At 46.0% G+C, this 27,690-nt stretch overlaps 1 protein-coding gene and 1 long non-coding RNA gene across 4 annotated transcripts; one reads left to right on the forward strand and one right to left on the reverse strand.

Moving 5' to 3' along the window:
• Positions 1-566: 566 nt before the first annotated feature.
• Positions 567-18,962, reverse strand: LOC125337863. Its single transcript, XR_007208146.1, has 3 exons — positions 18,842-18,962; positions 18,630-18,762; positions 567-712 (listed from the first exon to the last, which is right to left on the reverse strand). It is a non-coding gene; the product is annotated as an uncharacterized LOC125337863 (long non-coding RNA).
• Positions 1,098-24,893, forward strand: TSPAN2 (tetraspanin 2). Of its 3 annotated transcripts, none has more exons than XM_048328064.1 (8): positions 1,098-1,254; positions 3,218-3,320; positions 16,033-16,130; positions 16,555-16,629; positions 17,139-17,240; positions 18,451-18,525; positions 19,255-19,338; positions 24,820-24,893. In XM_048328064.1, exons 1-8 carry the CDS (start codon positions 1,186-1,188, stop codon positions 24,868-24,870), a joined length of 657 nt encoding a protein of 218 aa, XP_048184021.1. In that variant the 5' UTR covers positions 1,098-1,185; the 3' UTR covers positions 24,871-24,893. The 3 variants fall into 3 exon arrangements, with proteins under 3 accessions (XP_048184021.1, XP_048184019.1, XP_048184020.1); XM_048328062.1 differs by having other exon boundaries at positions 1,099-1,254; positions 24,359-24,893; XM_048328063.1 differs by lacking the exon at positions 24,820-24,893 and adding an exon at positions 20,889-24,272 and having other exon boundaries at positions 1,100-1,254.
• Positions 24,894-27,690: the final 2,797 nt, after the last annotated feature.

A 27,690-nucleotide genomic window follows, 5' to 3' on the forward strand; every position in this document is an offset into this window, starting at 1 on the left:
AGTCTTTTGCTACTGTTTGATCTCATTTTCACAAAGTTCTTTTGATTATTCAAATGCATTCATGGTTGTGTTATTTTAGAAGGAATACATTGGACCTGGTAGATCAACATCACCTAGCAGAGTGTCACAGAAGAAAAAGGGAAATTGTGGGGTTTTACTCTGAGTCATAAGGTAGACTCAATGTTTCTTAAAAAAAAAAAACAACAAAACCAAAACCAATAAAGTGTATTTCATTGCAAATTGAATAAAAGATTCTTAATTAAACTCTGTCCTTCCAATTCAAATAAACTGTTTGGGATTATTTTTCCAAAATGTGGCCGGGCTTTAACACAACTGAAAATGAAGAGCAAAGTGAGTGAAAAAGGAAACCACCTCCAACATCCTTTGGTATTACTGCTTCATTAGATGAGTGTAATTCAAAATAACAACAGCAAACATCTTTTCCCACGCATTTTTGCATGGTTTCCACACACACCTCAGGGAAAATTGATTCAAAACATGAAAATAATCTGAATAGGTAAAACTCTACAGTTACAAATAGAGCACAAACTAAAATAAATTGGAAATAAGTGCTTTATTCGTTAAACGTGGAGAGGAAATGTTTAATGTAGAAACCCCACTTTTCCAGAGACACAACCTTACCTCGTGCTCCCCTGTCAAAGCCCCACAGGCAACTTTGGACTCTGAGTTCCTGGAGACCTCGAAGGAGCAGCTGAAAAAAATGGTAAGAGGAGAAAGCTGTGACATTTTGACAGCAGAATCAGCATTTTGGATCAAATCAGAGAACAAATTAGTGATTGGAACATTAACTTTAGGGGCTCTTAGCTATGGATGTGAACCAAGACAATTTTAACGACATCACATTCTTGATCCTGCCTGTAATTTTGTGGGCAGCATCTGCAAGATCTGAGCGTCGTTTCGAGACACACGGAACGCCGAGAGGGATTTCATTGCGTGCCCGGGGCAAACGGGACGTCCGCCCCGCCCGTGCCCCGCCCGGGCAGCTGCGGCCGCAGGAACCCCCGGGCACGGCGCCGGGCACAAAGTCCGCCCCGGGGCGGGCCCAGGTCGGCGGATCCGCCCGGGCAGCGCCGGCCCCGCCCGGCCCCGCACCTGCCCCCGGGGCCGCCCCGCCGGAGTCGGGCCGAACCGCCTCGGGAGCTGCTGCCTGAGCCGGCGCCCGCCATGGGCGTGGGGTACGGGGGGATGCGCTGCATCAAGATCCTGCTCTTCATCTTCAACCTGACCTTCTGGGTGAGCGCCGCGCCGAGCAGAGCGGGGCCGGGCGGGCAGGGGCACCTGCTGCGGGCGCTGCGGGGTGCGGGGGGCCGGGGGGACCGGGGGTGCCGGGGGGCCGGGGTCGGGCGGGTGGCACGGGCGCGGGTCCCTCCCGGCAGCCCTGCGGGATCGGCTGCCCCAGCTGAGGTTGCAGGAGCGCCCGGCCAGCGATCCCGGCTTGTGCTCGCTCCTACGGAGATACAGCTCTGCCTGGGGAAGCACCGCCTTGGTGTTAACATGACATTGCTGAGCAGAGACAGCATCTGTCTAAACTGATCATTTAAAGTAGCGACCATTTCCCCGGTAACCGCGCGGCTGCCGGAGGAGGCTGTGAGAAGTTCCCCCGGTGCAGTGCATTGAGCAGAACATTTCACAGCATCACGGTGCTTTTTACTAATGCCGTTTCAAATAGGAAGCCAACAGCTGCTACAAGTTCATCCTAAGACAAAGTCCTCGCATCACCCCCAAGAGATTTAGGGAATGCTGTGTCCATTCTCCCCTCATTGCACCTTTTCAATAGTCTCACAGTTCCACAGCCCAGCTGAATTCACGCTTTCTCTTCTCTCACTTTCCCTCATGCTCTGTTCTCCCTTCAGCTTTCCAGAAAACAATCAGCAATGCTATCGTCTTAAATGTCTTTTTCTTTCCTTCTGATTCACTGGAGTCTTTTTAAAAGAAGTCACAAAGTCATCCTGTTCAGCCTCTCCGGACCAAGCAGTTTTGGGCTTTTGTCTCCTTTATGCTTGAAGCACAGTTAAACCAAAGGCTGTTCCCTCTTGGTGACAGCGCTGCGCGCTCCGGGGACACAGTGCTGCTGTGCTCGAGCTGGAGGGGCACAGTGATGCTGCCCAGCTGCAGCTGCAAGGCAGCAGAAGGACAAAGCTTTGTGTTATTTGTTTCTAAAAAGTGACAAGTACTGTGTTTTGTTATCTGCCTTTCGCTGAGATGGAAGGAACCATCTCCTCAGCTGACTGGGACATTCATCCCAGACTGCCAGGGGCACTCCACAGCCTGGAGAGGCCCTGGCAGCCTTGGGCTGCCAGCGGGGAGGTCCCCATGCTGTGACAGGGTGGCAGGGGACCCTCACCCTCTGCTAGGACACATCTGTGAGGAAAGCTGTGATCCCGAGCTCTCCAGCTGTACAATTGCCTGCTCTCTCGGCTGGTGGAGCCGTGCCAATGGATCAAGGGCCAGGGAATGCAGGACAGGTTAGAGGAGGCTGGCACGAACATGGGAAGCAGCAGGTGTTGGTGAGTCTTGTCCAGGTTGTGCGGGTGCCACAGACTGAGGCTCTGGGCCTGGACAGCAGCAGGACACTGTGCCTGGTCCTCAGGGATGCTGGAGCTGTCTGCAGGACACACAGCACTGATCCTGTGGGATGCTGGAGCTCTCTGACGGTGCACACAGCATTGCCTGGCAAGCTGATGGTCTGTCTAGCATGTGGTGAGGCTGAGACCTCCGACTGTAGGTCCTTCACCTCAAACAACATGCTGCGACACTCCTTTGTGACCTAGTCTTGTTCACATTAAAGGGAATTTTCCCTTGCATTTGACAGCATCTATCACTGGTTTGTAATTTCTGTGATCCAAGATACCTACCCTGTAACAATCCTTGTACATCCTAGTTTTGGTGGGTGTCCCCTGCCCCACTCCATTTCTCATGGCAGTTCAGGCCAAGTTTTGATGATTAAATGACTGACAAGGTTTGAGAGTCACTAGTAAGTTCAGAAGCACCACTACACTGAAGAGCCGAAAGAAAGAAGTACATTGCACTGCAATAAGAATTTGTTGTTATCAGACCCTGGCGAGTGCTGTATGAATTTTCTGACAGGGCAATTCTGAGCTGTGGGATTTCAAGAAAGCAGAAGGTGCCAAGACACCTCTGTGATGCTCTCCAGCCGTTTGTCACTGCAGCCCTGACTGCTCTGTTTGTGTTGCAGCTGGCGGGACTGGCTGTCATTGCCTGTGGGCTGTGGCTGCGGTTTGGTGGGCCCATGGCAGAGTTTGCTACAGACAAAAAGTCCCCAGAACTTTTCTTCATGGGTAAGTTACAGTGCTTGGGAGGGCAGCAGCCTTGGTTTCATCCTGGGGCAGGTGACACACCTTATGCATTGACTTATAGAAGGTCAACAATTCGTGGGCTGACCTACACAAACTGGACATTCTGGTGCTGCGTGCCATGTGTGTGATGGCTTTTGACCTTTCTCTGCTTGGCATCCACTTCCTCAGATCTAACTAATCTCTTCTCCTGGATTTGATCCAGTCCCCACATATCCTAAGTGAATTGTGCTAATACTCTCAGAATAGAAGGTGAGACAGGTCAGGGACTTGTGGGGCTCACCAATATATCCCTCCAGAGTTTTCTGTGCAGCTGCCAGCCAACAAAACAAGTGTTTCTTCATAATGTTCCCAGAACCAGGAGAGCAGCAAAATTCTGCTGCAAAAAAACTGCTCCACAGTTCTCCCTGTGGAGGCCTCAGTGGGACTGAAGTGTCAGAGCAAATCCTTCCACAGCTGAAAAGTGAAACTACCTGGTGTTCAGTCATCTCAGGAACTGTTTGTCCAACCTGGGCAGGAGTCAGCTAGTTCCTGTGCCCACAGAATTGGGATTAGTCACATCTAATTTTAGCATTTAAGATAACTTTTTTCTCCCTAGGATTTTCAGGTGGGTTTTCTGGAAATGCCACCTGTGTTTTGTATCTATAGACACCCTTAAATAGCAGCTGTCTAGGACTGCCAGCAACTGCAGTTCTCTGTCACTAGTAACTGCAATATACCTTTACACCAGAAAAGTCAGATTATTTCTGTTTAATACATCACCCCTGGAGAAGGATTCAGTAAAATCCCATTGGTGCAAACGTTTTTGCCATCTACAAATGCCAAGTGTGAGTGAATACCCAGTCCTGCCCTGTCTATCCAGCCACTCTGACAGGGTGGAAGGACTGGGAGTTGACCCAAGGTGTCCTGCAGCAGTTACCCATCACTCCAGGATTGTGCAGTTAGTTTAAACACCCCAATTCTCTCAGTGGAGACTTTGACTCAGATCCACCACAGCCCTAGGCCCGAGTTTCTTTAACATCTGCAGCCAGGCTAGAGGCACAGAACTGGCTGTGCAGCCGTGGGAATAGATGGGGAGGATGTTATGTCCAGCAATGTTTCCGCGGGATTTTGTGAGGCTGAATAAAACCATTCAGATGAAAACGTTGTTTGGGACCTGAAGGTTATTGTAAAATACCCTGCAGCACCTCCACTGACACAGAGAGCCAGGAAGTATAATATACTATTTCTCTTACATCTATGACAGCAGCATATTAGACCACCAACTTCATTTCCAGATCCAGTGTATACCTGCTGAATTCCCTGTGCTGTAGATTGGAATGCTTCCCTGCCTCATCCACTTACGTTCGTCCCAGGAGAGCAAACAAGACAGAAGGATGTTCTGGCCTTCAAAATCAAGTGCTGGTTTGTTGGAAGCCAGAAAGTGCTACATCCTGTGCTGTGAATAAGCACCACAGCTTCACAGTACAGCCTGGAATACACGGTGTAAACAAGATATTCTTTGGTGCATGTGCATTTAAATCTCCAAAAGATTTAGTCTGCTTCTGCCCTGAGTAGAAATTACAAAAGTTGTTCAAAGTTGTTAATTTTGGGAAGTCCTGGGGAACGTTCTTGTAAAAGTTTCATCAGATACCATGACATTCAGCTCTTGGGCTGCCACACATATTTATAGACCTGCCTGTTGAAATACGTAACTGTGAGAGGAAGTGCTGAGGAACAGGGTACAGAGATGTCAGAATTCTTTTAAACTTGCACTTTGGACTGGATTCTAAAGCAAAGGTTTTGCCCTTTTCCATAATAGACACTGAACAAAGCATTTCTGTGAAAGAAAACCAAAGTTTTCTGCTGCCCTCCCTCCCTCCCTCGTTACAAATCCTGCTGAATGCTGTTGTGACTCCTGAGCATCTGATGGCACAGCCGTGCTGAAGCTGTCAATAGTCTGGGACCAAAGCCGTGGTAAAAGGACAGTGAGAAGTTCAGTTACAGTGGGGTTTGCAGCAGACAAAGCTGCATTTGAAGGTCATGCTGAAGAGCTTTCCCTCACGAGGAGATTTCAGCTCGGAGTCCCCCTTGGCAGTTGTGTATTGGGCCTTTCTCAGAGTCTCTGGGACTGTTGTTTATTTGGCTCTGTGTTTGCTCTCTAACATGCTTTCTGGGTGACAGCCAGGGTTTTGCATAGGAATTCTTAATATGGAACACTATGCAGCACACCAGGAGCAGCTGCCCTGAGGGCTGAAAGAGAAAGCAGATCAGCAGTATGACTTAAAATATAAGCATATAGCTATACAGCCAAAAATAATTTCTTTATCTCTGTTCCACTGATGGCTTTTGTGGCTCTTTGTGATAACCCAAGGCCCTGTGATCACATCAACTTTGTGTCAGTGCTTGGAACAACAGTGCAGGTGCATTTGGAGTTTGCTTTGCAGGCTGAAACGCCATCTTCTGAAAAGCAGTTAATTTTCTTTCTTCTAAAGCGCAGCACATTCTGCTCTTTCTGTACCTGGATTAAGCTGCCAGCCGAATCTAACCAGCTTCTCTCTTCTGCTTCCTTGTGATGGTTTTTTTCCTGGATCTGAAATGTTGGGTTAGTGTAAAATAATTGATAATTCTATCCTTGCATTTTCCATTAGGCCAGAGTGAGTCTCCTTAAATAGCCCTGTTCTTTACCAGCAGTCCAGCTGTCTTTTCTGCCCCTGGAATGATTCGGGCCATGACTTGGCAACCAGGCCTGTTCATCTTTTCCAGCCACTGAGATGTTTTTGTTGGTTGGAGAACAGCTTACAGGCAGCAGTGCTGTGGGCAAGCACATATGTGTTCTTAGCTTTCTGTTGCTTGTGGTTTTGTGTTTGGTGATCCATATTCCCCACTGCAGTTTGCAGTGAAAAACCTACAACAGCAAAGGTTGGAATTGGAACTTTTTGACCCATGCAGCCTCTGACCATTTTACCAGACATATCTTACACTGCAGCAGGCTCCTAAAATTGGACATCCTCTCCCTGCAGCTCCCCAGCTTTTGGAGTTCCCACTACAGCGGGACAATATTTTTGTTTCTCCATCTCACAGTACAGTTTTTGTGCCTGTGCTTCAAGTGGTGAAGCAAAACTGTAGCTTTCCTGTTCGGCTGCAGTTCAGCTCAAGTAGAGTTCATAGATCCCTCTCTTAGCTGCACTTGAGAGAGAAAAAAGGAAAGAAAATAATATAATTTCAGCAAAGGTCCATAGCTGGCAGATACTTTTCATCTGAGCTGTCTGTGACACTGCACTGATCAAATGGAGAAAAAATCTGTAGAATTCAGGGAATTCCCTTGGACTGCTCATCCTTATAGAGACTCCTTTACCAAGACTGCCAATATTTTTACTGTGCAGGAAAGTCTGCAACAGTCAGAAGGAAATAAGATGCTTGTGGGAACCCAAGGTGTCAGCATTGCTGTCTCACAATTAATTGGTCCTTAATTAATTCCTTGTAGTAGTGCTGTTCTAAATTTTAAGAATACCTAAAGCACAGTAGTACAGACCAAGTGCTGCTGAGTGCAAGTGGAGCATTTGTGAAGTAAAAACTGACATGGGGACTTTTTAAGGATCAGTTCCAGACCCCCATTCTTCCATCTCTGCTTTTGGTGGACAAAGGGCAACAAGCAGGACAAACTCTCTGTATTCCTAAGAAATGAAGTGCAGAGGGTCCCATCCCTGCCAGCAACAATAAAAGTGAAGGGTATGTACTCAACAAGCCCCCTCAGGAATGGTAACAAAACCTGGTGAATGCAAATGAATCAATCTGGGTGGCTCTTTCTCAGCCCTGAAATGTTGCTCCTCCTGCACAGCCAGAGCTCACAAACCCTCCTGCTCTGTTCTGTTCTCTTTGTTTCAGTCTCATGATCCAATCTGTGGTCCAGGCATCCAACAGGGCCAAAACAGCTGTGGACAAAAGTTTTAGGGTGATTGTGGCTTTTTCTTGGGGTCTGTGAGAGCAGGAGTGATGCTGCTGGCTTTCAAAGGTACAGTTAGATGGAGCGTGCCTTAGGATATGAAGTCATGTCTGGAGCTGAAGGATATTAGTAGTTTTTCTCCATAGTAGTGGATGCCCATACAAACAGGAGTTGGCTGGAGTTACATCCATGTGAACTGCAGTTCTCTGCTCCTGTGCCTCCCTTTGTTCTAGTTCTATTCATCTATTTTGGAGTCAAGCACTATACTCTTAGTCAACAGGATCTTCTCTCCTAAATCCATAACCTCTCAAACTCTACCAGCCTTTAAAATGAAAGCTGTTGGCAAAACAGCCCCTGTGTAGAGATGTGATGCCACAAGAAGAGCATTAAATGATCCTGTCATCATATATTGGAGAGGCTTTTAGTCAGTACTTAAGACTTAAGTAATGAATTTGTCTTTCTTCCTATCATCTTGTATGCAGCTCTGTTTTTCTGCCACTCAGGAAGAGTGGTTTAGAAAAGGCTGATAGTGGACCTGAGTGGAAAACGGAAGCTGCTGCACTGGAAATTTGCTTTAAAAATATGACACCACCACTACCACCCCCTGAAAAAACCTTTCTCAAAATGAAAGTTGTTCTAAAGTCCACAGTCTCTGTTCTGGATCATAAAACCTTGCAGCAGTTCCTAAGAGTCAGTATTCCCCCTGACAGAAAAAAGGCAATTCTGACCAAACAAGCTAATTTAGCCTAATGGAACAATCTGTCCATCTGCCTCAGGGTGATTGTTGTATATTTGCAAGATGCTAAGGTTCAGGAGGCTTTTTTTTTTCTTTAATCACTTAAGCATGATAATGCACTTTATGCTTTTTGCCCATTAAATTGTCCTCCTGGGTGACTTCTCCCACCCTCCTCTCCCTGCTGTAGTTGTGTAAAAGCCAGCCAGTCCCACCCCACAGCAGCAGCTGAACCCACAGTTACCCCATTTCCTTCTCCTCCCTCAAGGCAGCTGGAAGCCACCCTGGTTCCTGCCCTCTGCTAGCACTGCTGTGACTGCTGAGCCCTGACAGCACCGAGTGCCCCGAGCTCCCCTCAGGGAGCACCCAGGCTCCAGGTGTCCCTGGTTCTGGTCAGGCTGCCCATGGCCAGCCCAGAGCTCACCACACCAACACTTGGAGTTCTCTGGAAAGAGCCACCTGCAGGAGGTGACTGGGGATAAACCTGCCACTGGTCCTGAGGGAAGTAGAGGCATCAAGGTGGTTCCCATTCCTGGATGCCTCCAGGATGTGGCTGCCCCATCCCTGGAAGTGTCCAAGGCCAGGCTGGATGGGGCTTGGAGCAATCTGGGATAGTGGAAGGTGTCCCGTGACAGGGGGCTGGAACTACATCATCTTTAAGGACCCTTCCAACCAAACCATTCCATGATTCCATGATTCCTCTTGCTGGAGCAGCGCACCACACTCCGGGGTTGCCCAGGCTCCTTTATCATACACAGTCTCTGTAAAAGGAGCTCTACATGCATGAAGATGGTTCTACATAACAACCAAACCAGTATAACCCATTATAACTCCCATAAGGGAAATGTCCTGTGCTGTGTTTCACTCTGGCAGAGCTGTAAATACACTTGGACTGCCCACTCTGAAGCCATTAAGAGGAAAGTGTTTTGTCTGCTGGAAAAAACCAAACCAGCAACCAAAAAGCCCTCAGGCTTGTTTTTGGGGTGTGTCAGTTCAAAAACATCTTCAGGAGGGTTTGGATTGAGCTGGTTCATGCACTCACAGGATTATCCAGAGTGTCCTAATCTTGAGAGGATTGCAGAGAATCACGAGATGATTTCGGAATACCAAATGACTGAGTATTACAAAGGCAGAAGAAATACAGTATCAACAAAGTGATGCAAGTGGTAACCGATAATGTAAGCAGTATAAACACTGACAGACTTTAAATTAGCTACAACCACACATGAACATGATCTTAGGCTCACTATCAGTTGCTCTTGACAACAAAGTGCTTTGCTTACTGCAGTCAAACAGGCATATGGATGTCAGGAATTATGAAGAAAGGAAATGTGAATCCAGTTGAAAAATCTTAATGTCACTGTGTACATTTCCAGTGCACTCAGTGTCCTGAATGCTCTGTGGTTCTAGTCCAAAAGGGTGCAACAAAACTAGAAAAAGTACCAAGGCATTTGACATGGTTATGACCATAGTGTGCACTCTGAACAGCTCCCATATGAGGAAGTTTTTCCACACTATTCACATCATTAAATTGTAGAATCCATTGCCACGGGGTTCTGCAAAGTTCAGCCAGGGTAGAACAGCTCCAGCTGGCACAGGTGTGTTGCTGACACCTGAGTTCAGAGCAGTCTGTGGGGGTGACAGACACTGACAGAGCCTTTGGGAACAGCTTTGGGAACACACTTCGGCTTGAGTGAATTTGGGCCATAATTGTTTAGGGTTCTGGGATGCAAGTGAGCAAGATACGTAACAAGGGCTGGTGTTCTGTGGGAAAAGGAGGAACTGGACTGGGATGTTACATTACAGTGAGGCTGCTTTTAAATTGAAACTCAGGATTTGTGCATCAGCAGAAGCCTCCAAACTGGCTGATGCCTATAATGCTTTTGTGGTTCCGGGAAGATTAACCACAAAATCCCCGCTGAATTCGCACAAGACACTTAATCAGATACATCCATTATGCTCAAATTAAGGCTATGTTCCACTTCTCCAGAAATTCATCTTACTTTAGAGGCCTCTGCAGCTCTTCTCCAGTTCTATAAATGTATTTTATAAATAACTATACAATGGAAATTTCTAGTAACAAGCCTGTTTCAGGGGCTGTGTTTGGTGCCACACACACAACCGTCCCCGTCTGGCTGCTTTTTTCCAACTCCTACGTGTGTTTCTCATATTTTCCAAGAGTGTGTCTGTGCTAGAGGTTCCTTGGTGCTCTCCTAAGGGTTGGAGAGCCTCAGTCCTTCTGTGGAGGAGGACTTCTGCCTCCTGGGCTGCAAGGAACACATAACCCCAGGAAAATCCCTTCAAGCCCTGTCTGGGTCCCGGGCTCTGCCGTCGCTGCCGCTGGGTCCCTCACCCCAAGAACAGAGCTGCTTGTTCTCTCTGTGGAGTAGGAACAGTTGGGGGTTTGTTCAGTGGTATTTACTCAGCCCAAAAGAGAGAAAAAAAAAAAAAAGGAGAATTATTTCAAATGGAAAGTGCCCGTAGCAGCCAGGTAAACAAGAAACCCATGTGAAATAAAGCCAGACAGAGACAGGGTGTGTTTGTCTGCTCCTGCTCTGTGCAGTAGGCTCCAGGCAGGGATTTGTGCCTCAAACCTTCAGTAAGGCTTGGGGAAAAACAAACAAACAAACAAAAAGCAGCTCTGGGACTGGATTCTCTTCCAGAGTCCGAAATCAGACCTCTTCCAGCCCAGGCTGATTCTTCCCTCACTCTTGATATACATAAAGATACATTGCAGCCAGTAAAATTCCGTCCTTCTATCTGGTCTAAAGTAATGGAATTCTGTATCATTGCTAATCACAGAGGTTTTGTTCACTTGGAAATAACACACAGAATACCTTGGTCCTTTTTAAGGTGCTTTTTCACACTTACAGATCTGCTGTCTCTCAGTACAGCCCAAGGAGATGTGTCTAGATAGCCAGAGGAAACAGTATCTTAGGGAAGAGCTCTGTGCCACGAGCACTGAGGCTGATCCAGAGATCTGCTGAGTTGTGGATTTGCCATTCTTCACTACTGGGAGCCACAGGAGATTGCCAGATGACATTGTAATTCCCCTTGTAATTGCAAAGCAGTCTGCTAGAAAATGGGAATCCCTCCTGCAGGAATTTTCACAGGGAATACCCCCCAGCTGACAATTTCCTTTCAGGAAATAATGATTTTCCCCATGGGATGAATCAAAAAATCAAATATACAGAAAACCTGCTGCTTTATGGCTTTCCAAATTTGTCTTTGCAAAATAAAACAATGGCAGAAGAAGGGGCTTCCCCCTCTTACACTCACTACGTTACAGCCAGAAGGGAAATCAATTTGTTACCAGGTGTTCTCTCACTTGACTCACTGCTAAAAGGAGAAGTCTTCATTTCTCTTCACACCTATAAAAAGCCGTGTGTGGGGGTGGGTCAGCACAGCAAAACAAACAAACCACCACCCCAAAACCTCAATATTTCCTCGCAAAAAAAGATGAAGAGAATAGGCTCTGTCCAAAAATCCCCAGTCCTGTGACACGTTGTTTTTCATCCTCTTGTGGTTACAAAGAAGCCCCTATTTCCTCCAGAACCCCCTCAGTAATCAGAGCACTGGCTGTGTCTGCCTAAATCAACCAATTTTCTGTCGGATTTACACATGGATTTTAATCTTTGGAATGTGCCTCTTCATCCCTTTGCATTCAGGGGCTGAGAGTGATCTGTTTGTGGGTCCTGAATGCGAGTGGAATAAATATTCCAAGTGTGGGCAATCACAGATGGCAGAGCTCTGTCACTGGGGCCAGTTTTGCCCTCCTTAATGTCACAGCAGTATTCCTGCTCTCTGCATTCCCTGTTCTCAGTTTAGGTGTCAAACCTTCTCTCCTCTTCATTAGCACACACAGATCGAAGTGCCAGAATTGCAGAAATGAACAGAGGCAACAAGAGGTGAGAGGAAAAATTTCACAAAGGCCACAAACCTTTGCTTCCTTTCTACCTTGTACTTTTTCCCTTCTGCTGCACAAAAAGCTGCAGCTGGACAGTCCTCTCATCATTTTCCACTCACCAAAACAAGCTCTCTACCCTGATCTGACTCACACACTTCTTTTTGCCATGTTGAGCTTTGTGGTGAATCTTTTGTGTCAGTTTGTAGCTCTCAAACCTGTTCCATTTTGTGGCTATAAACTGTTTTTTTTGTTTCCCTGCTGTGCTGTAGATGCCAAGTCGGAGGCCATGCCAAGGCTTTGTATTTTACAATGGAAGTGCTGATGAATAGAAGCTGATTAAGGCTTTCCATCCTGCTTTTTGGGAAGGAATGGGTTTTAGTGAAGCTGAGGTACTTCTGACACTGGATACTATTGCAAGGCAAGGGTGTGATATTAACACCACCCAATGTCTGGATTTGCGCTGGTGACCCTGACAGCTCTCAGTGCTTGATGGCTTTAGGTAAGGCTGAGATCCAAGGGCTGTGTGCCAGACATTGCCACCCTTTGCTTTTCTTCTCTCTAGAGAGTCTCATTTAAAATTTAGGTCTATTCTTATTAAGAATTTGAGGTGATCGTGCCTACATTGCTGTGTACAGCCCACTAGGAAAAGAAATACCAGATCCCTGTCTTACACCATCCAGGATATTTCTGCATCTACTGCTTTGATATTGTTACGAACCGATTTAAACACAGAAGACCAAAGTAAACTAAGTCTGTGAATAAAACAGATCGAACTCAGAAAGGTTCGAAATATACCCAAAAAACATTATTAAAACCAAACAAGGTTAGATGTTTGGTGCCAAAAAATTGATAAATTTTATTTCATAGTAAAAGAGGCAAAGAGAAAGAAAGAGAAAAGGAAGAAATAGAAAAGGGGGGGGGGGGGGTGTCAGGGGTTAGGTAGAAGCATATCACCCTTCCAGGGGTCCCAACGACGTCTCGTTGCTCCCCTCCATCTGCTCTTCTTGAGGGTGAGGGTCCCCCGCTGCTGCCGCCAAAAAGTATAGAATCCAGGGAATTAATAAACGTTTTGGGCCAGGTGGTAACACCCCCGTGCCTCCTCAGTGGGGCTGCGTTTGACACTGCCCCTCGCAACACTGTGGATCTGTTGCATCCTGTGCAGTGCTCTGGTGCAGGGTCTGGGGACACCTTTGGGCGGGCCTTTGACAGGCCATGACATCTCCTCTGTCCTTCACGGGGATGCGGCTTCTCCCGGAGTGAAGGGCTCCTCAGCTGAGTTCCCCAGCACTGCAGAGGATGGGCATTCACTGCCTTGGACCAGAGGCTTTTTCACCACACACCCAAAGTCTCTCCTCCCGCCAGCCTTTGGTGCGAGGGTCTGTGCGAGCCTGGCAGCTGATAGCTCTGGGGCTTCGGTCTCCAGCCCGGAAGGGCTGGGCTTGATCCCTCTGTGAATGTATCCCCAGACCTGAGTCCCTTTATCTTATCTCGAGGAGTGAGCAGGGTAGGGCCTTAGTCAGGGTGTGGTAGTCTTTTCTGCAGCTTTTGTAATACAGTTTTGCTATAATAGGCAAAAGTCCTCCATGAAGATGTTTAAGCCATAAATTGTAACATTTCAGTCTGACAGATATCCTTCCTGGAAGTCATCATCTGCTGAGCATCCCTGGATGTGGGTGCTGGGAAACCTCTCAGTGCAAGCTGAGAAATAACTTGGCCCCTTTGAATTTTTTTTCAAGGTACTCTTCATGTGTCTCATGGAATATTCTGAGTTGGAAGGGATCCACAAGGATCATCGAGGCCAAGTCCTGGCCTCAGGACAACCCCAAAATCACAAGTTTCATTCCTGTGTGAAAGATTACATGTGTGTATATATAGTAGAAAAGTAAAAATATCTTTATTTTCGTGGAAATTTTAAGTGTCAACATTATTTTCCATCTAGAAATAGCTGGGTATCAGCAAGTGGTAGTCCCAGGCTGAGAAAGGACAAAGTGGGACGAACTCTCCTGAGCAGAAGATGGAAGAAGGTGGATTTAAACTCCTGGCTGGCTCAGCTGTGGGGTTCGGCTTTGTTTAGTGAGTGGTGCTTTCTTCCTGTAACACGCCTTAAAAGGGAAGTTCTGATTGAGGTAGTGGTTTAGCTCTGAGTCATGCGAGTGAAATGCTCAAGCTGTTTCTCTGACAAATGCAAACCCAAATCCCTGAAAGTGGTCTCACCCCCGACGCTCATCGAGCTTTGTCTTTCCTAGCTGCAAATACCAAAAAGAAATGGTCCTCTCCTGTCTCCTTACTCAAATTTATCTTTGTGAAGTGGCCTGATAAATGATTACAGGGACGGGAGCAGGGAGTGACACACAGAAAACGTCCAGGAAACATCTTTGTATTGCCCTGTGTTTGTTACCATGGAGATCTCAGGAAATGGCAGTGTTGGTGTTTCGCCGTTGAGCACCAGGTTCTGCACCTGAGAAAGGGTTTTCTGTCTTTTCCAATTCATCTTCCACGAGGGCTGGCTGACCTTTCTCCCCTGAGCCATAAATATCTTTGTACATCAGTAAAAACCAGTGCTGAGAATATGTGTACAAGTATCAGCCTGAAGAATGCTCAGTCCTAGTGGTGGCTAGTCCTCACAGGTGGCTGATTATTAAAAATCCAGAAAACATGGAATAAGAACTGCCAACACAGTCAGCAGGCAGCATCCCCCCAGCACCACGGATACTACAATTAGTAGGGCAAAGCCATATTACCGGTAATTGTGTTATTGCTATTTAGCAGAGTCTATTTCTTAGTAGGAACTGGGGCAGAAGGAGGGAGGGGAGGAGAAAGATCACAATAAATGGGATAGATACAGAGCCTGGAGAGTGATGTGGCAGTGAATGGGCAGCAGGCAGGAGTTTGTTTGCCTTCCCTGAGCAGGCTGCATCAGCGAGGCAGAGTAGCTGGATGGAAGCTCTGCACTCAAACATTGACTGTTTTTACATTTTCCTAGCAATTGCAAACTGCCATCTGTAAGATTTTCTAGTCTAGGTTACACAAGGCCTGCTAACAGCAAATTCCAGCAGCTCTGCTAACCCTGGGTCGGATTTTATAATAGTGTTTACACTGGTAACTGAGCACCCTAAAGGTTCTCATTGGAAGTTTGGGTAGTCCAGGCTGGGAGCAAGGCTCGCTGTGCCCTCTAGTGCACTCTGCCTGCAGCTCCACTGTCCCCTCACCAGGGAGGACACGAGGAGAAGAAAAATGAAGCTCTTTTCCCCAGCAGTGGCTTGGCACAGCAGATTTCTGCACGTCCTGCACAGGGCAAGGGCTAGAACTATACCAACATGGTACCAGAGCCAAGGCACAGCCCCAGTGGTTGTGGTCTGGTGGGAGCTGACCCCCACGGGAACCCGTGTGTTGCCTAAGCACAGATCAAAATATGTACATTTGCAAGTGAGGAAAGAAAAACTGTGCTCTGATTTCCTTTTGTCCTAGATAAAGCCCATACAAAAAAATAAAAACAAAACCAAAAAACCTGTGGAATATGAGCATTTCTAGATGTCAGGTTACAGCTGAGGTCCTAGATCTGTATGGGGCTATGTTGCCATCTCCCATGTTCCTTTAAGTTCCCCCCTGCAGAGCAGTACAGCACATTTCCAGCCCCAGGTTTCCCAGAAATAAGCCCTCTCTAGCCATGCCTGGGTTTTCTTGCCATACATTGCTTATTACAGAGGTGTAAGGGAGTTCTGGATGGGTTTGTTCTTCTTGTGCTGAGCTGTCCCTGGGACGGGAAACTTGGAAGGTGGAAGTCACAGATTCTCATTACAGAATATTCTGAGTTGGAAGGGATGGACCAACAAGGATCATCAGGTCCAACTCTTAAATGAATGGCCCATCCAGGAATCAAACCTGCAAAGCTGGTGGTTTTAGCACCATGCTCTAACCAACGGAGCTGATCTCACATTGTCTTATTTAATTCTCCAAGAATTCTGAGTAAAGCATTGCTCTCTTCCTGTGGTCAGAGAACCTTTTCTGTGTAACCAGCTTTGTGAGAGCCAACGACCTTGTTGGCTATAAGTGGGTGGGGTTGATGAAATAGGTAGCAGGCTTTGGGGAGAGAAGCCTTCTCAAATTGTTGCCTGGCCCTGATTTTCCACAGGACTCTATGTACTGGTGGGAGCAGGGGCCATCATGTCGGCAGTCGGATTTTTTGGGTGCTGTGGAGCAGCGCGGGAGTCCCAGTGCTTAATTGGAACAGTGAGTAAAAGGTTTCCAGGGCCTGGGCTGTGCAGGAAAACCATCCAAAGCATTCAATGCTTGGTGTCATTAATGGAAAGATCTTTACATTACACCTGAAAGGTCTTATGTCCTTTTATTGGCTAATCCAGTTTCTCTGGACTCAGTAGCCACCATGCTACTGCAGAGCTGGCATACATGTGGAGGTGCCCTTGTTTGTCCCTTGTGATGTATTCCCTGGAATTACCCTCTGATTTTCCTGAAGCTCCCTCTGAGCCACATCTTTGCTATTTCCCCTTTGTTTGAATATGACAAGAAATCTGCCTTGGCCTCCTCAGTAGCTTTAGTTCAGGGTGGGGTGTTGAGGCCTGGGGAGGACAAGGGGCTGGCTGCCAGCCCCTGTGAACAAGATACACTCATGTGAGACTCTCTCCTTCCTCTGCAGTTCTTTGCTTGCCTGTTGGTGATATTTGCAGGTGAGGTCACTGCTGGAGTATTTGCCTTCATAGGAAAGAAAGTGGTAAGTAGCAAACAGCCTCTAATGTCATAATGGGGTAGTTAGGGATTCCAGTGCCCACGGCTCTTCCATAGGAAAGCTTTCCAGGAGACTTTTCCTAGGAAGACTCTCTGACATTCTTATCTGGAGCCAATGAGAGCTTGTGTTATCACAAGTTTGGAATAGGATGAAGTTTTTGCCTTCTCTGTCCAAGAAAAAGTGGAGGTGTGGTTCAGCCTTGAAGGAACATCAAGGGGAACTGTATGAAAAGAGGGTATTGCCTGGGAAAAAGGCAAACAAATTCAGGCACTGGACTTCCCCAGCTTAGAGTGTTTAACCAAAGCACAGAATAGAGCCTATGAACATTCTGACCCTTTGAATGCCACCAGGCCACAAACCCTCCTGGCTTTTGAGTCATCATACCTGTTTACCAGGCACAACTTTTTGCCCTGGAGGTTGAGGACACAAAGTGAAAGTCTTGGACTGGGGGTAAGACTGATTTGCAGCTCACTGAGAAAGTCTGATTTCTGCAGGCAATACAGGAAGCCCAGAAAATCTATGATGATGCTTACGAGGACTACCTGAAAAACCCAGTGGGGAAGGTCAACAGTACCATCTATCGCTACCACGTGGCTGTGAGTACTCCTCCACCTTAACACCTCACTGCACTGCTCCACTGTCACACTGCCCATCAGAATCCAGAATTCCTCCCTCTGAGGTATGGAAAAATAGAACTAAATGTGCTTAAAATCAAGTCAGAGGCTCTGACAACCCTGAGAGTTTCCTGAGGGCTCTGTCGGAATTCTGGTTTTCGGATCTCTACATTTGAAAGTGCAATTAGCCAGGCTCTGAAATTTCTGATGCTTCTGGTCTTTGTGTTCAGAAGAAATGACTGTTATGACCCTTCTGGATATTGAAATCCACGGGCAAATACTTGCAAATGCAGAGAGAGGGAGAAACGTCTGCATCCCTCTGCATCTGTCAGAGAAAATGTCACCTGTGACCTAGAACCTACAGTGGGGCAGATCCTGTCTCTGGTTGAACTATGTAGGTGAAAGACCAAAAGCACATGTGTGACACAGTTCAGGCCACCCAGAAAGTGAATGTCTGAATCAGAATTACAACCTGTGACTTCTTGAATCCTATTTGTGTCCATCCTGGATCTACACTGCCTCCCATGGAGAGCAAGCCCAAGCTTTGTTGCTCCTTACAGCAATTCCCACGTTCTTTAGAACAAACATTTCACAACCTCAGACCCTTTTGTCCTTCTCCCATAGCTCTTATTTCTGACCCAAAGAGGAATTCCAAGCATTTTGTGGGAGATAGGCAAACAGGAAAAACAAACCCTCTGAAACTCTGATTTATTACTGCCTCCAAAGCCAGCATGATGTTGTGTCAGAAATAAAATTCCAGCATTCTCTGCTGTAGCTTTTGTGCATTGCCCATAATTCTCTATGTGATATTTGAACTTTCTGCATTCTCCCTTTAACAACTCCTGTTTTCTTGCAAGCCAGGGATCTGCCTTTCCCAAATCCACTTGTTTGCTTTGTTATGAAATACCATAATAAAAATCCCTTCTGGACATTGTTGTTAATACAAATGTGGCTGTTTGCTGTGGCCTCAGACAATTGAAACTAATTTTTGAGAATTCTGTCCCACGCAGTTGGAACTCTACCAGAAACAGCAGTTTAAATATAGAGAATAAGGTTATTACTTGATCTGTACAGATTCTTTTTTTTTTAGTTGTTTATTGTCTCACTTTCAGTATGAAAGTAATAACTGACTTTCAGTATGAAACAGTCTGTGGTTTTCCCCTCTTTGATCCTTCATCTCTCTCTCATTCAGCTCCAGTGCTGTGGTAAAGGTAATGTGGAACAACAAACAGGATTACCCTGTCCAGAGAACATCCAGCTGCCAAAGGCAAGTGTCCTCTGTCCTGCTTGTTCTAATCACTTTTCCTGTCAGTTCTTTAGTAAAATTGGAGACATTCTGCTAGTAAAAGAAAGGAAGAAGTTCCTTTTTACCTTGCAAATTCCAGCATGAAATTCCTTATGGAATGGAGCAGAGTGGAGGCAGAATGAAGCTGGAGGTCATATTGCCCTCAGTTGTGACGCCTGTTTGTGGCATTCCATGGCAGCTGAGACAATATTACATCATCTGAAAGGAAAAGGGAGAAGGAGGTAACAGAACAGGACCCCAAATTCCCCGTGGAGGCCGAATTTTGCAAAGTGCCCACCTTAGTCAAGCATGGAGCCTCCAGACTAGAAACCTCATTGGTGTTAAGAAAGATATTTCTGTAATTTCTGTCTTTTCTCGAATCTGCTTGTGAGTACAATGTCAAAATGAAGCACCAAACCTCCTGATTTAGCATGGTCTGTTATATAAAGGAGTTTAAATTTAGGGAAAAACGAGTGTAAGAAAATTACTTGCATGTGTCAGCCTTTCCAGGCAAGAGGTACAGATGCCTCACTAGAAAATGGAAGATACTGGAAAATTACCAACAAAACCCAAGGTTTAGATTCAGGAATTAGAATGGTGACTGCACTAATATTTTCATGTTTATCTGTTGTTCAGTAAGAACAGCTGATAGAATTGATTGAAATAAAGATTTTCAGGAATAAAAAAATATTTTAATTTTGTTTTTAATAGGACTGCCTGGTTGAAATTCAGAATGTAATTGATACTAATCTGCGCTTAGTTGGAATTGTTGGAATTGCAATTGCTAGCATCACAGTGAGTAAATCCATGTTCTCAAATCTCTCCTTGAGCCCAGTACCCTGTCCTTTATTCCAAGCTTTGTGGAAGGTATTTTGCAGAAACTGGTGAGATTCCTCAATTCTTATCGTTTCCAGTGTGTCTTCTCCCTGGGAATTGCCCCCATCAGTGCAAGCAGAGCTGGGTGACTGCTTTACAAGTTTGTTTTGTGTCCTTAGAGAGGGTCCAAAGTGATGGTAATCTTTTGTTGCAATAGTAGGAAAGCAGAGTGCACATGAGCCAAACTGAAAAGCAAAAGGCTGTAGCAGCATTTAATATATTCCAAAACAACTGCAGGCTGATGCTTTAAATTCTTTAGGATACATTCCTTAGTTTTCATAGGAATAGAGAGTACCCACTAGAGCTGTGACCAATAGATGTCACCCTGTCCCAAGGACACAGCAGGACCGGCAGGCTGGGGCTCACCAGGCTTTAGCACAAAGCTTTTTCCAGCACGTCTGTGCCGTGACTTCCTTCAGACTCAGACACCAGCAGCATGAGGAACCATAATATTAGTAAAGAAACACTCCTTTAGCTGCTGGGAAGAGCAGGACATTCACAGATTTATGTGGGCAGTGAAAAGCAGCTGAAGGGTTTCTGCGAGTAACAGAAACCATGGTGTGTGGATGGTGTGTGGATTAAACAATCCTGGGGTTTGTATGAAACATGAAGGGACTCAGAAATACAGCCAGGCAACGAGGGTGGGACAGAGTTCAATAACATCAAGGACACACCAGAACCGGGATCATCTCCCCTTGGATCCCCACCTCAGACACAGCAAAGGTCCTGAAGTGACCACAACCTCTTCAGCAGCAGAAATGCACCTGCACAATTTTCTGTGCTTGTTTCTGCCACTTGCAGGGCTGTGAGAGCTCAGCTGTGCCCGTCCCTAGGGAGATGTGTGGGGAGGAGACATGAACCCAGTGCTTTAACTGCCCATCTCCCACCCTTAGCAGTGCAGCCACAGGAGGGAGCTGCTTTGGAGAATCAACCTGTGGCAAGAAAGCAGAGCCTCTGGCAACACCCACTGTTCTCTGCTTTTATCATTCCCTCTAGGTAACAAGTTTCCTGACATGAGTGGGGTTATAGATTTAATGTATAGTCTTGCTCTTGAGCACAGGAACTATTAAGAGCTCAGCACCAGCTACCAGCGACTCTGGAATCACCCTCTGCTCTTACTTAAATGTGTGTAATATTCCATGTAGAAGCATTCTGAAACGCAGAACCTTCTGGTGCAATACTAGGATACCACCAATAGTCACAGTTATGATGTGACTTAAATTGATGTTAATAACATTAATATTTGGGGCAGCTGTGCTTGCCCAGACATTTAGAACAAAGAGCAGTGAAACCAGTGTGAGCAGATAAAATCAGTGAAACCTCTTCCATGTTTATTGTCTGATGTTTTGGGGTTTGTAGATGGAAGCAGTCACTACTCTGCCATAGGGACCTTCAGATTGTTCTGATATGCAAATTGTTTTATAATTTTTTTGTAAGTGGATCCCTAAATCACATCCCTTCTCTTCTAGATCTTTGGCATGATATTCAGCATGGTTCTGTGCTGTACGATCCGTAACATGAGAGAAATGATCTAAAACTGTCACTGCACAACTATGCCCCAGGAGTTCCAGACTAAGCTTACAAGAAGTGCTCTTCTACCCAATTTAATATTTGTAATGCATTTTAATCAGTGTTTTAACATACTGAGAGGAAAATATCCCATTAGGTGATCAGGTGAATTGTATTAGTTACAGTAAAACTGAAGTGAACAAAAAAAAGGGGTTTAAAATGTCCTTTTTAATGAAAAAAAGCAAAGGTGCATCTAAGACTAATTTGATTTTTAATGTATGTATATGTACAATTAAGAGTTTACACATGTATAGACTTTATGTAAGCACATGCATCTCTCCCCTTACAAATACATATGCATGTGAGCAGGTCCCTGGATGTGCAGTACCTTGTCTAGATAAGTATGTGCAAATGGCACATGTTGTGTGTGCATCCAGAGTGTCCCTGTGCAGGATGTGCACCTCCCACAGGGACACAGTGCTTGGAACCCTCTCACACTGAGCCCCTGTTTGCCAAGAATTAGCAGAGGAACGAATGCCATTGTAAAATGTAAGACCTAGGATCCATTTTGTGACTTTATTTTCCAAAGCCCAAACAGAGTAGAACTAATAAAATTGGACTTTATTTAAAAAAATAATTATTGCCTAAGGGCCTGCTCCAGCAAACTTCAGTTCATGTGAGTAGACCCACTGACTCCACTGTCATGCAGAGCCTGCATATTTATTTTTTGTAGGACTGGACCCTTCATGCAAATGCAGAAAGCTCTGGGGGAGAAAACATGTCCAAGGAGATCCAGGCTAAAGAAAGAGGGGGAAAGAGGTGGGAAGCTGGCAAGACCAGGCAGTCATTTGGGACCAACTGCAGTGCAAAGTGTACTTAAGCTTCCCAAGCTAGGCTGAGATACACCAAAAAACCCAACTGTGAGTTCAAGGGGCCACTAAAATCCACATTCAGCAGCCCCTTTGTCCCAAAAGCCTCACTGTGGCTACAAACTGGTGCAGGAGTGGAGCCTAGGTCCAGAAAAGCAGCCCTTTTGTCAGATCTCTGGAGAATCTAACTGGCCTGTGGAAGCCAAACAAAGAGTGAAAGTGGTCAGAAAAAGACACGCAGCACTTTAATATCCTCAGTTTCTGCTTCTGTGACTATCACAGCTTCCACGGGGCTCTTACCTCAACCTCTCGCCCTTTCCTGGGGGCGGAAGGCAGGAAAGAAAGATGGGACATTTTTACAGAGCCATGAAGTAAGTTTTCTTACTGGCACCTTTATTGCATGTCAGGTATAAAAATTACACTGTGTGCTTGAAATACCTCAGGGCTTGCGTTTACATAGTTTGTTTCTATATTTTAGTTTTTCTATTTGTCATATTTATTCATAAGAGAATGTTCCTTTTGAACCAGGCTAGAAGGGAGAAAGGTTGTCCCCAGAAAAATAAATTACATCAAAGGCTCAGGATCTCTTTAATTTTTTAATTTTGAGATAATTGACCATTTCAGAGAACAGCTTTTCACTAACTATACCCCCATAGCAGCAGATCTGGTGATCACCAGTTTAGATTCCTGATGCAGTTGTTCCATACATGATGGGGAGAAGTTCAGTTAAACTACACATTGCAATAGTCCAGTGTCTAAGAGGCCTTGGACTTTACAAGTCATGGGGTCTTTGTTCCACTGAAACACAGTGGAACAAAATGGAATTTCAGGAAATACATGTATTCTAGTGCACATTTGTGTGGGATATATCATCCATTACCTATTATTTATCTCTTATTCCCCAAAGAAACTCAAACTCCCATCAGTTTTCTGTCACTTCAGGATTTGGGGTAGTGCTGCTCCTCCAAGTATCTGATTTAGTTGACACATCTTGCTGCCTTTTACATGGATTTCTCTTTTCCAATCTTCCAACCACGAGCTGTGGCACTGCACTAAGAGCTGGGCATGGCAGGCACTGCCGACTGAGCCATGCCCAGGCTGAGCTTTAGGCTGGCAGGGACACATGAGATCACACACCAGGAAAGAGTCAGGCTCATGTAATTCTGTCACAGCTGATTAGCAATGGATGTTAATTAAAAACAGGGCCTGGGACCTCATTCTGCAAGAACCAGAACAGGAAACAGCCCTGATCTGCTGCTTGCTCCTAAGAAAGGCTCAGCTGGGAGAATGGCACTGGCAGCAAATTCATGAGGGTTTCAAGCTGAAACTTAGAAATTAGTTTAACACAGCAGCCAGCAAAGCAATTTCCTGGCTCCCAGGTGCTCCTGGCTGTGTCCCTGCAATGGTTCTGCTCTGAAGAGATGATGGGGTAGTGCCCAGCTGGGGTGTGTTGTCCCAAGGTAGTAGTGGCAGAAAGAAGAAACTCTTGTAAAGTATAATTTTTACCACTCAGAGCAAGCCAGTTTTCCAGGAAAATCAGTAAAAATAGCAACACAGCCAGTGGTTCAGGTTCCAAGATTGTTGCCCTACAGGGATAAAAACTGATTGCAAATAAAGCAATTTCCTTCTGTTACATTCCATACCATAATGACAGTATTCTATTCATTTTAAACACATCTACACATAATTGGGTTTCGTTCCTCAAATTCATAGCACCGGAATGTAATGACAGGACCAGAGTTTATCTCTTTATTTATTATTTCTTGAATAAGTTGGAAGATACCCACTCCTGCTTTGAGATGCACTGAATGCCAAGGCAGCTTGCAGAACCTGCTTTTGCTTCCCCAGCCCTCCACTCCCCCAGAAGTACAAAACCACCCCCGTGCCTTAAGAAAACAGGAAAAAGTGTTACACAAAAACCTGTAAATTCAGACTTGAACCACCAAACTTTATGCTGAAGTGTTTTGGGTTTGTGATTAGTTTTTTTCTTCCTCTAAACAGGGCATTAATTTTCTGAGCATTCCTGCAGAAGCTCTAGGGTTACTGTTATTTAGGTCTAGGGGATACTTGCACTGCATACCAGGAACAGGACAATACCTGTTACTGGTTTCGTTCTCTAAGTTATTGGTATAAATTAAGCTGGAAATCAACATGTTATTCATATACTAGTGCCTTTAACAGAATCCAGGGATAAAGGTCTTTTGTAGTTTCCTGCTGTTGTGAGGTGCTTAATATAATTGCAGTTTTCTCTGCATCTTAGTAACTGAAGGTATTTTTTAACTCATTGGAAGAGTTACTGCCACATAAGGCAGCAAAAATACCCATTTATCCCGTCCCTGGCGCCTGTGTCAGAGGAAAGCGACAAAAGATCAGATCCCTCCAGGTGATAATTCTGAAAGCACATCAAACACATTTTCTTGTTCTCCTGTCAAAGTTTGTTCTAAAGCATAAAGATGTAAGTTGCTGATGGCCTTACTGTGTCTCTAAACATCCCTTATTCACATTTCCCTTGTCTAATTTTTCTAAGTAACTGATTTCAGTGGGAGCTTCCTTTGTCACAGGGAAACCTCAGCCAGTTTTGGTACCTCTCAGAGACCACACAGCAGCTGATGAAGCTCAGCCCTGTGACATCCCTACAACGAAGAGTCGTATTTCACTTGTCTTGATACTGATAGTTTTATAACAAAACACGTTTCATGTGTCTTGAAAAAGAAATTGAGTTGTCTTAAGCCCTCAAATGCTGTATTGTACAGCCTTTGCAGGCTACGGATTAACAGCATACGATGCTGTTCATAGAAAATGTACGTAAATAAAGCTTTTCAATCTTTTTCCTCTCTATTGGTGCTCCAGCCACGAAGTTCTCCAAAACACAAACCACTTTCAGGATAACGTGTATGGTAGAGCATAAATTCTGATTTTGGTCAGAACTGGTTCGTGCTGCCAAGTCTGTGGCAGAATTACCTCTTGCTTTGAGAGAAAACAAACTTAGCTCTGTGGCTGAAATTAGCTTTTGATTCCCTAGGATGTGTTCCGAAGTGGCGTTTTGTGTCTTGAATTTGAAACAACTGCCTAATAAAAATAACCTGGAATAAACGACTCCCGGAGAGAGCTCGATGCGCGCGGCCAGAGCCCCCCCAGGCCCTGAGGGCACCCCGGGGCTGCCTCCGCCTCATCTGCTGCATCCAGGACACCGAGCAGGCTCCAGGTGACGGAGCAGCCCTCGGCCAGCGAGGCAGGCAGGGCCCCGGAATGGGGACCGGGACGCGGATCGGGACCCGGCAGGATCCGAACCGGCACCGCCGGAATTCCCCTCAGGCACCCGCGTGCCCGGGATTGGCTGCTCGTGCTGCGGCTGGGGCGGTGCCACAATCCCAGAATGGTTTGGGCGGGAGGGGACTTTAAAGCTCATCCTGTTTCCCTCTGCCCTGGGCAGGGACACCTTCCAGTATCCCAGGCTGCTCCAAGCCCCGTCCAACCTGGCCTTGGACACTTCCAGGGATCCGGGAGCAGCTACAACTTCTCCGGGCACTCTGTGCCAGGGCCTCACCACCCTCACAGGGAGGAATTTCTTCCTAGTATCTAATCTAAACGTACTGTCTGTGTGAAGCCATTCCCCCATGTCCTGTCTTCCTTGTAGTCTCCCTTCAGGTACTGGAAGGCCACAGTATCGTCACTCCGAAGTTCCTCTTCTCCAGGTCTGAAGGCAGCTCTGCAGGTGGGGTCTCACCTGAGCAGGGCACACGGGCAGAATCCCCCTCACAAATGCTGCCCACGCCGCTTTAGGCGCGGCGCTTTTCCGCGGGGAGGCGGCGCCGGCCCGGCGGGCGCGGGGCGGAGCGCGGGGCCGGTAAAGGCGGAGCCGTGCCCGGGGATGCCCCTCAGAGCCCTCGCCACAGCGCCCCCTGTGGGCCGGGCCGGGCCGCGCCGCCGCAGCCCCGCGCGGGTGCGGAGCCCGCGGGCTCCTTCTCTCTCCTTCTCTCTCCTTCTCTCTCCTTCTCTCTCCTCCTCTCTCCTCCTCTCTCCTCCTCTCTCCGTCTCTCTCCGTCTCTCTCCTTCTCTCTCCGTCTCTCTCCTTCTCTCTCCGTCTGTCTCCTTCTCTCTCCTTCTCCGGGCTCCGTATGTTAATGCGTTCGGGTTTGCGCTTCTCTGAGCATCTGCCGCGGGCGCGGAGAGCCGGGAGCAGCCGGGGCTCCAGCCCCGTGTCCCTCCAGCCCGTTCTGTGATCTCCCCACCGGGACTGAGATGTGGAGAAAAGGTGAAGATGTTTGGATTGCCTGCAAATCCATCCCTCAGTTCTGTGAAAAGAATCTTAGGATAAATGGAAGGTAACAAACTCTTGTCTGTAAGGAATCATCACCTTAACAGGGATTTACCACTGAACATGGGGGTCTTAAAGTTGAACATGAAATCTGCTTAAAGGTCAGAGAGACACAGTCCTCCGAGTGCATGGAAATGGATAGTTAAATAGATATGTTAGCCCAATGCAAACGTCCCAATTTGGGTTTTTCTGAAGTGCAAAAGAAGACACATTAGTTATTTTTCTCTCAGTGATTTTGCATAGGCATTAGCCATAAAAGTAGACTTGGTTTTTGTTTGTAGTGAAGAGAAATCTGTCAGGCCATAAAGAACATTACAATAATTTTGCAGTACTGCTGATACTGAAGTAGGCCAAGTACCTTTTTAATGTTTTGCTAAGTACAAGTGCTGCTTAATAGTAAACAGAATTATATTTTCCTGGGCTAAATAACATTTTTAACAGTCCAGACACCTTGCAAAAGCTCTGGCTGATCTTAAAGCTGAACACTTTGTTTCTTTGGCATTTACCAGATACTGTAAGGGCTGCTTTGTTCAATAAATAACTTTTTCCCAATTTTTTTCTACAAATCCTGTGCTCTTCACCAACTAGAGAGCAGCAGTTCACATTGCAGCTCTTTCTTTGAGAGCTTGGGAGACCACAGCTCTCCTCTGTGTCATACACAGAAGGGGCTGGGCATACCAGACTTCTCACCACCAGAAAATATTTGTAACTTACTTGTAACTCACCTTTCCTGCTCCAAACAGTTTTAGAAATAGTCTTGTACAAAATTAGCCATAACTGGATCGTCTACACCATAAGTGTAAGGGATCAGTTTTACAGAAGTAGGGCTCCCACTGCTCCTGCAGATGCTCTGGACTTTCTGTAAATTTCAAATGTGTTTTTGGAGAAGTAAAATTTTCAAACCTTGCCTGTGAAGGCATTTCTTTATCACCAAATTATGCACATGATAATTGCAGCTCATACCTTGTGTAGAATCCATGACACATGTTCAAATTACCATGGATTGGTTGAGGTTGGAAGGGACCTCTGGAGCTCATCTGGTCCAAACCCCTACTCCAGGGGGGCACCAGCAGGTTCCCTTGGGCTTTCTCACAGGTTTTGCTGCAGATGAAATAAAATGAAGGTGTTCAGAATAGAGAAGTAGATTCCAGGAACATTTGTTGAAAACTGCAGTCCTGAAAGCCAGACTTTTCTAAGAATGTTAAATTTCATATTTGTATCCTGTGAATTCTGGTTCCTTTATTTACTATTTCAAGCAAAATGTGAATGGAATATCTAATTTCTTGGGAGCTACAATCTCAGTGGAAAGGAAGCAGTTGTTAGTTGACTTAATTACATGCATTACTTTCCTTTATTCCTGGCTCTGCACCTCTCACCTGTGCATGTTCAGCACACAGGGTGGGCTCAGCTCTCCTTCCACTACCAGGGGACCTGTTGACCTGTGAGGAAAAAGGGGATTTTTTGAGTTTTGCTTTCAGTTTGATGGCACCACACTCCCTTGTGGAGAACAGTGCAAAAAGTTTTGAAGCTTCAGTGATTCCTCAGTGCTCACAGAGATAAGTGTATTTCAAACTG

The sequence above is a fragment of the Corvus hawaiiensis genome, chromosome 24, assembly GCF_020740725.1.
Source record: "Corvus hawaiiensis isolate bCorHaw1 chromosome 24, bCorHaw1.pri.cur, whole genome shotgun sequence".
Taxonomy (NCBI): domain Eukaryota; kingdom Metazoa; phylum Chordata; class Aves; order Passeriformes; family Corvidae; genus Corvus; species Corvus hawaiiensis.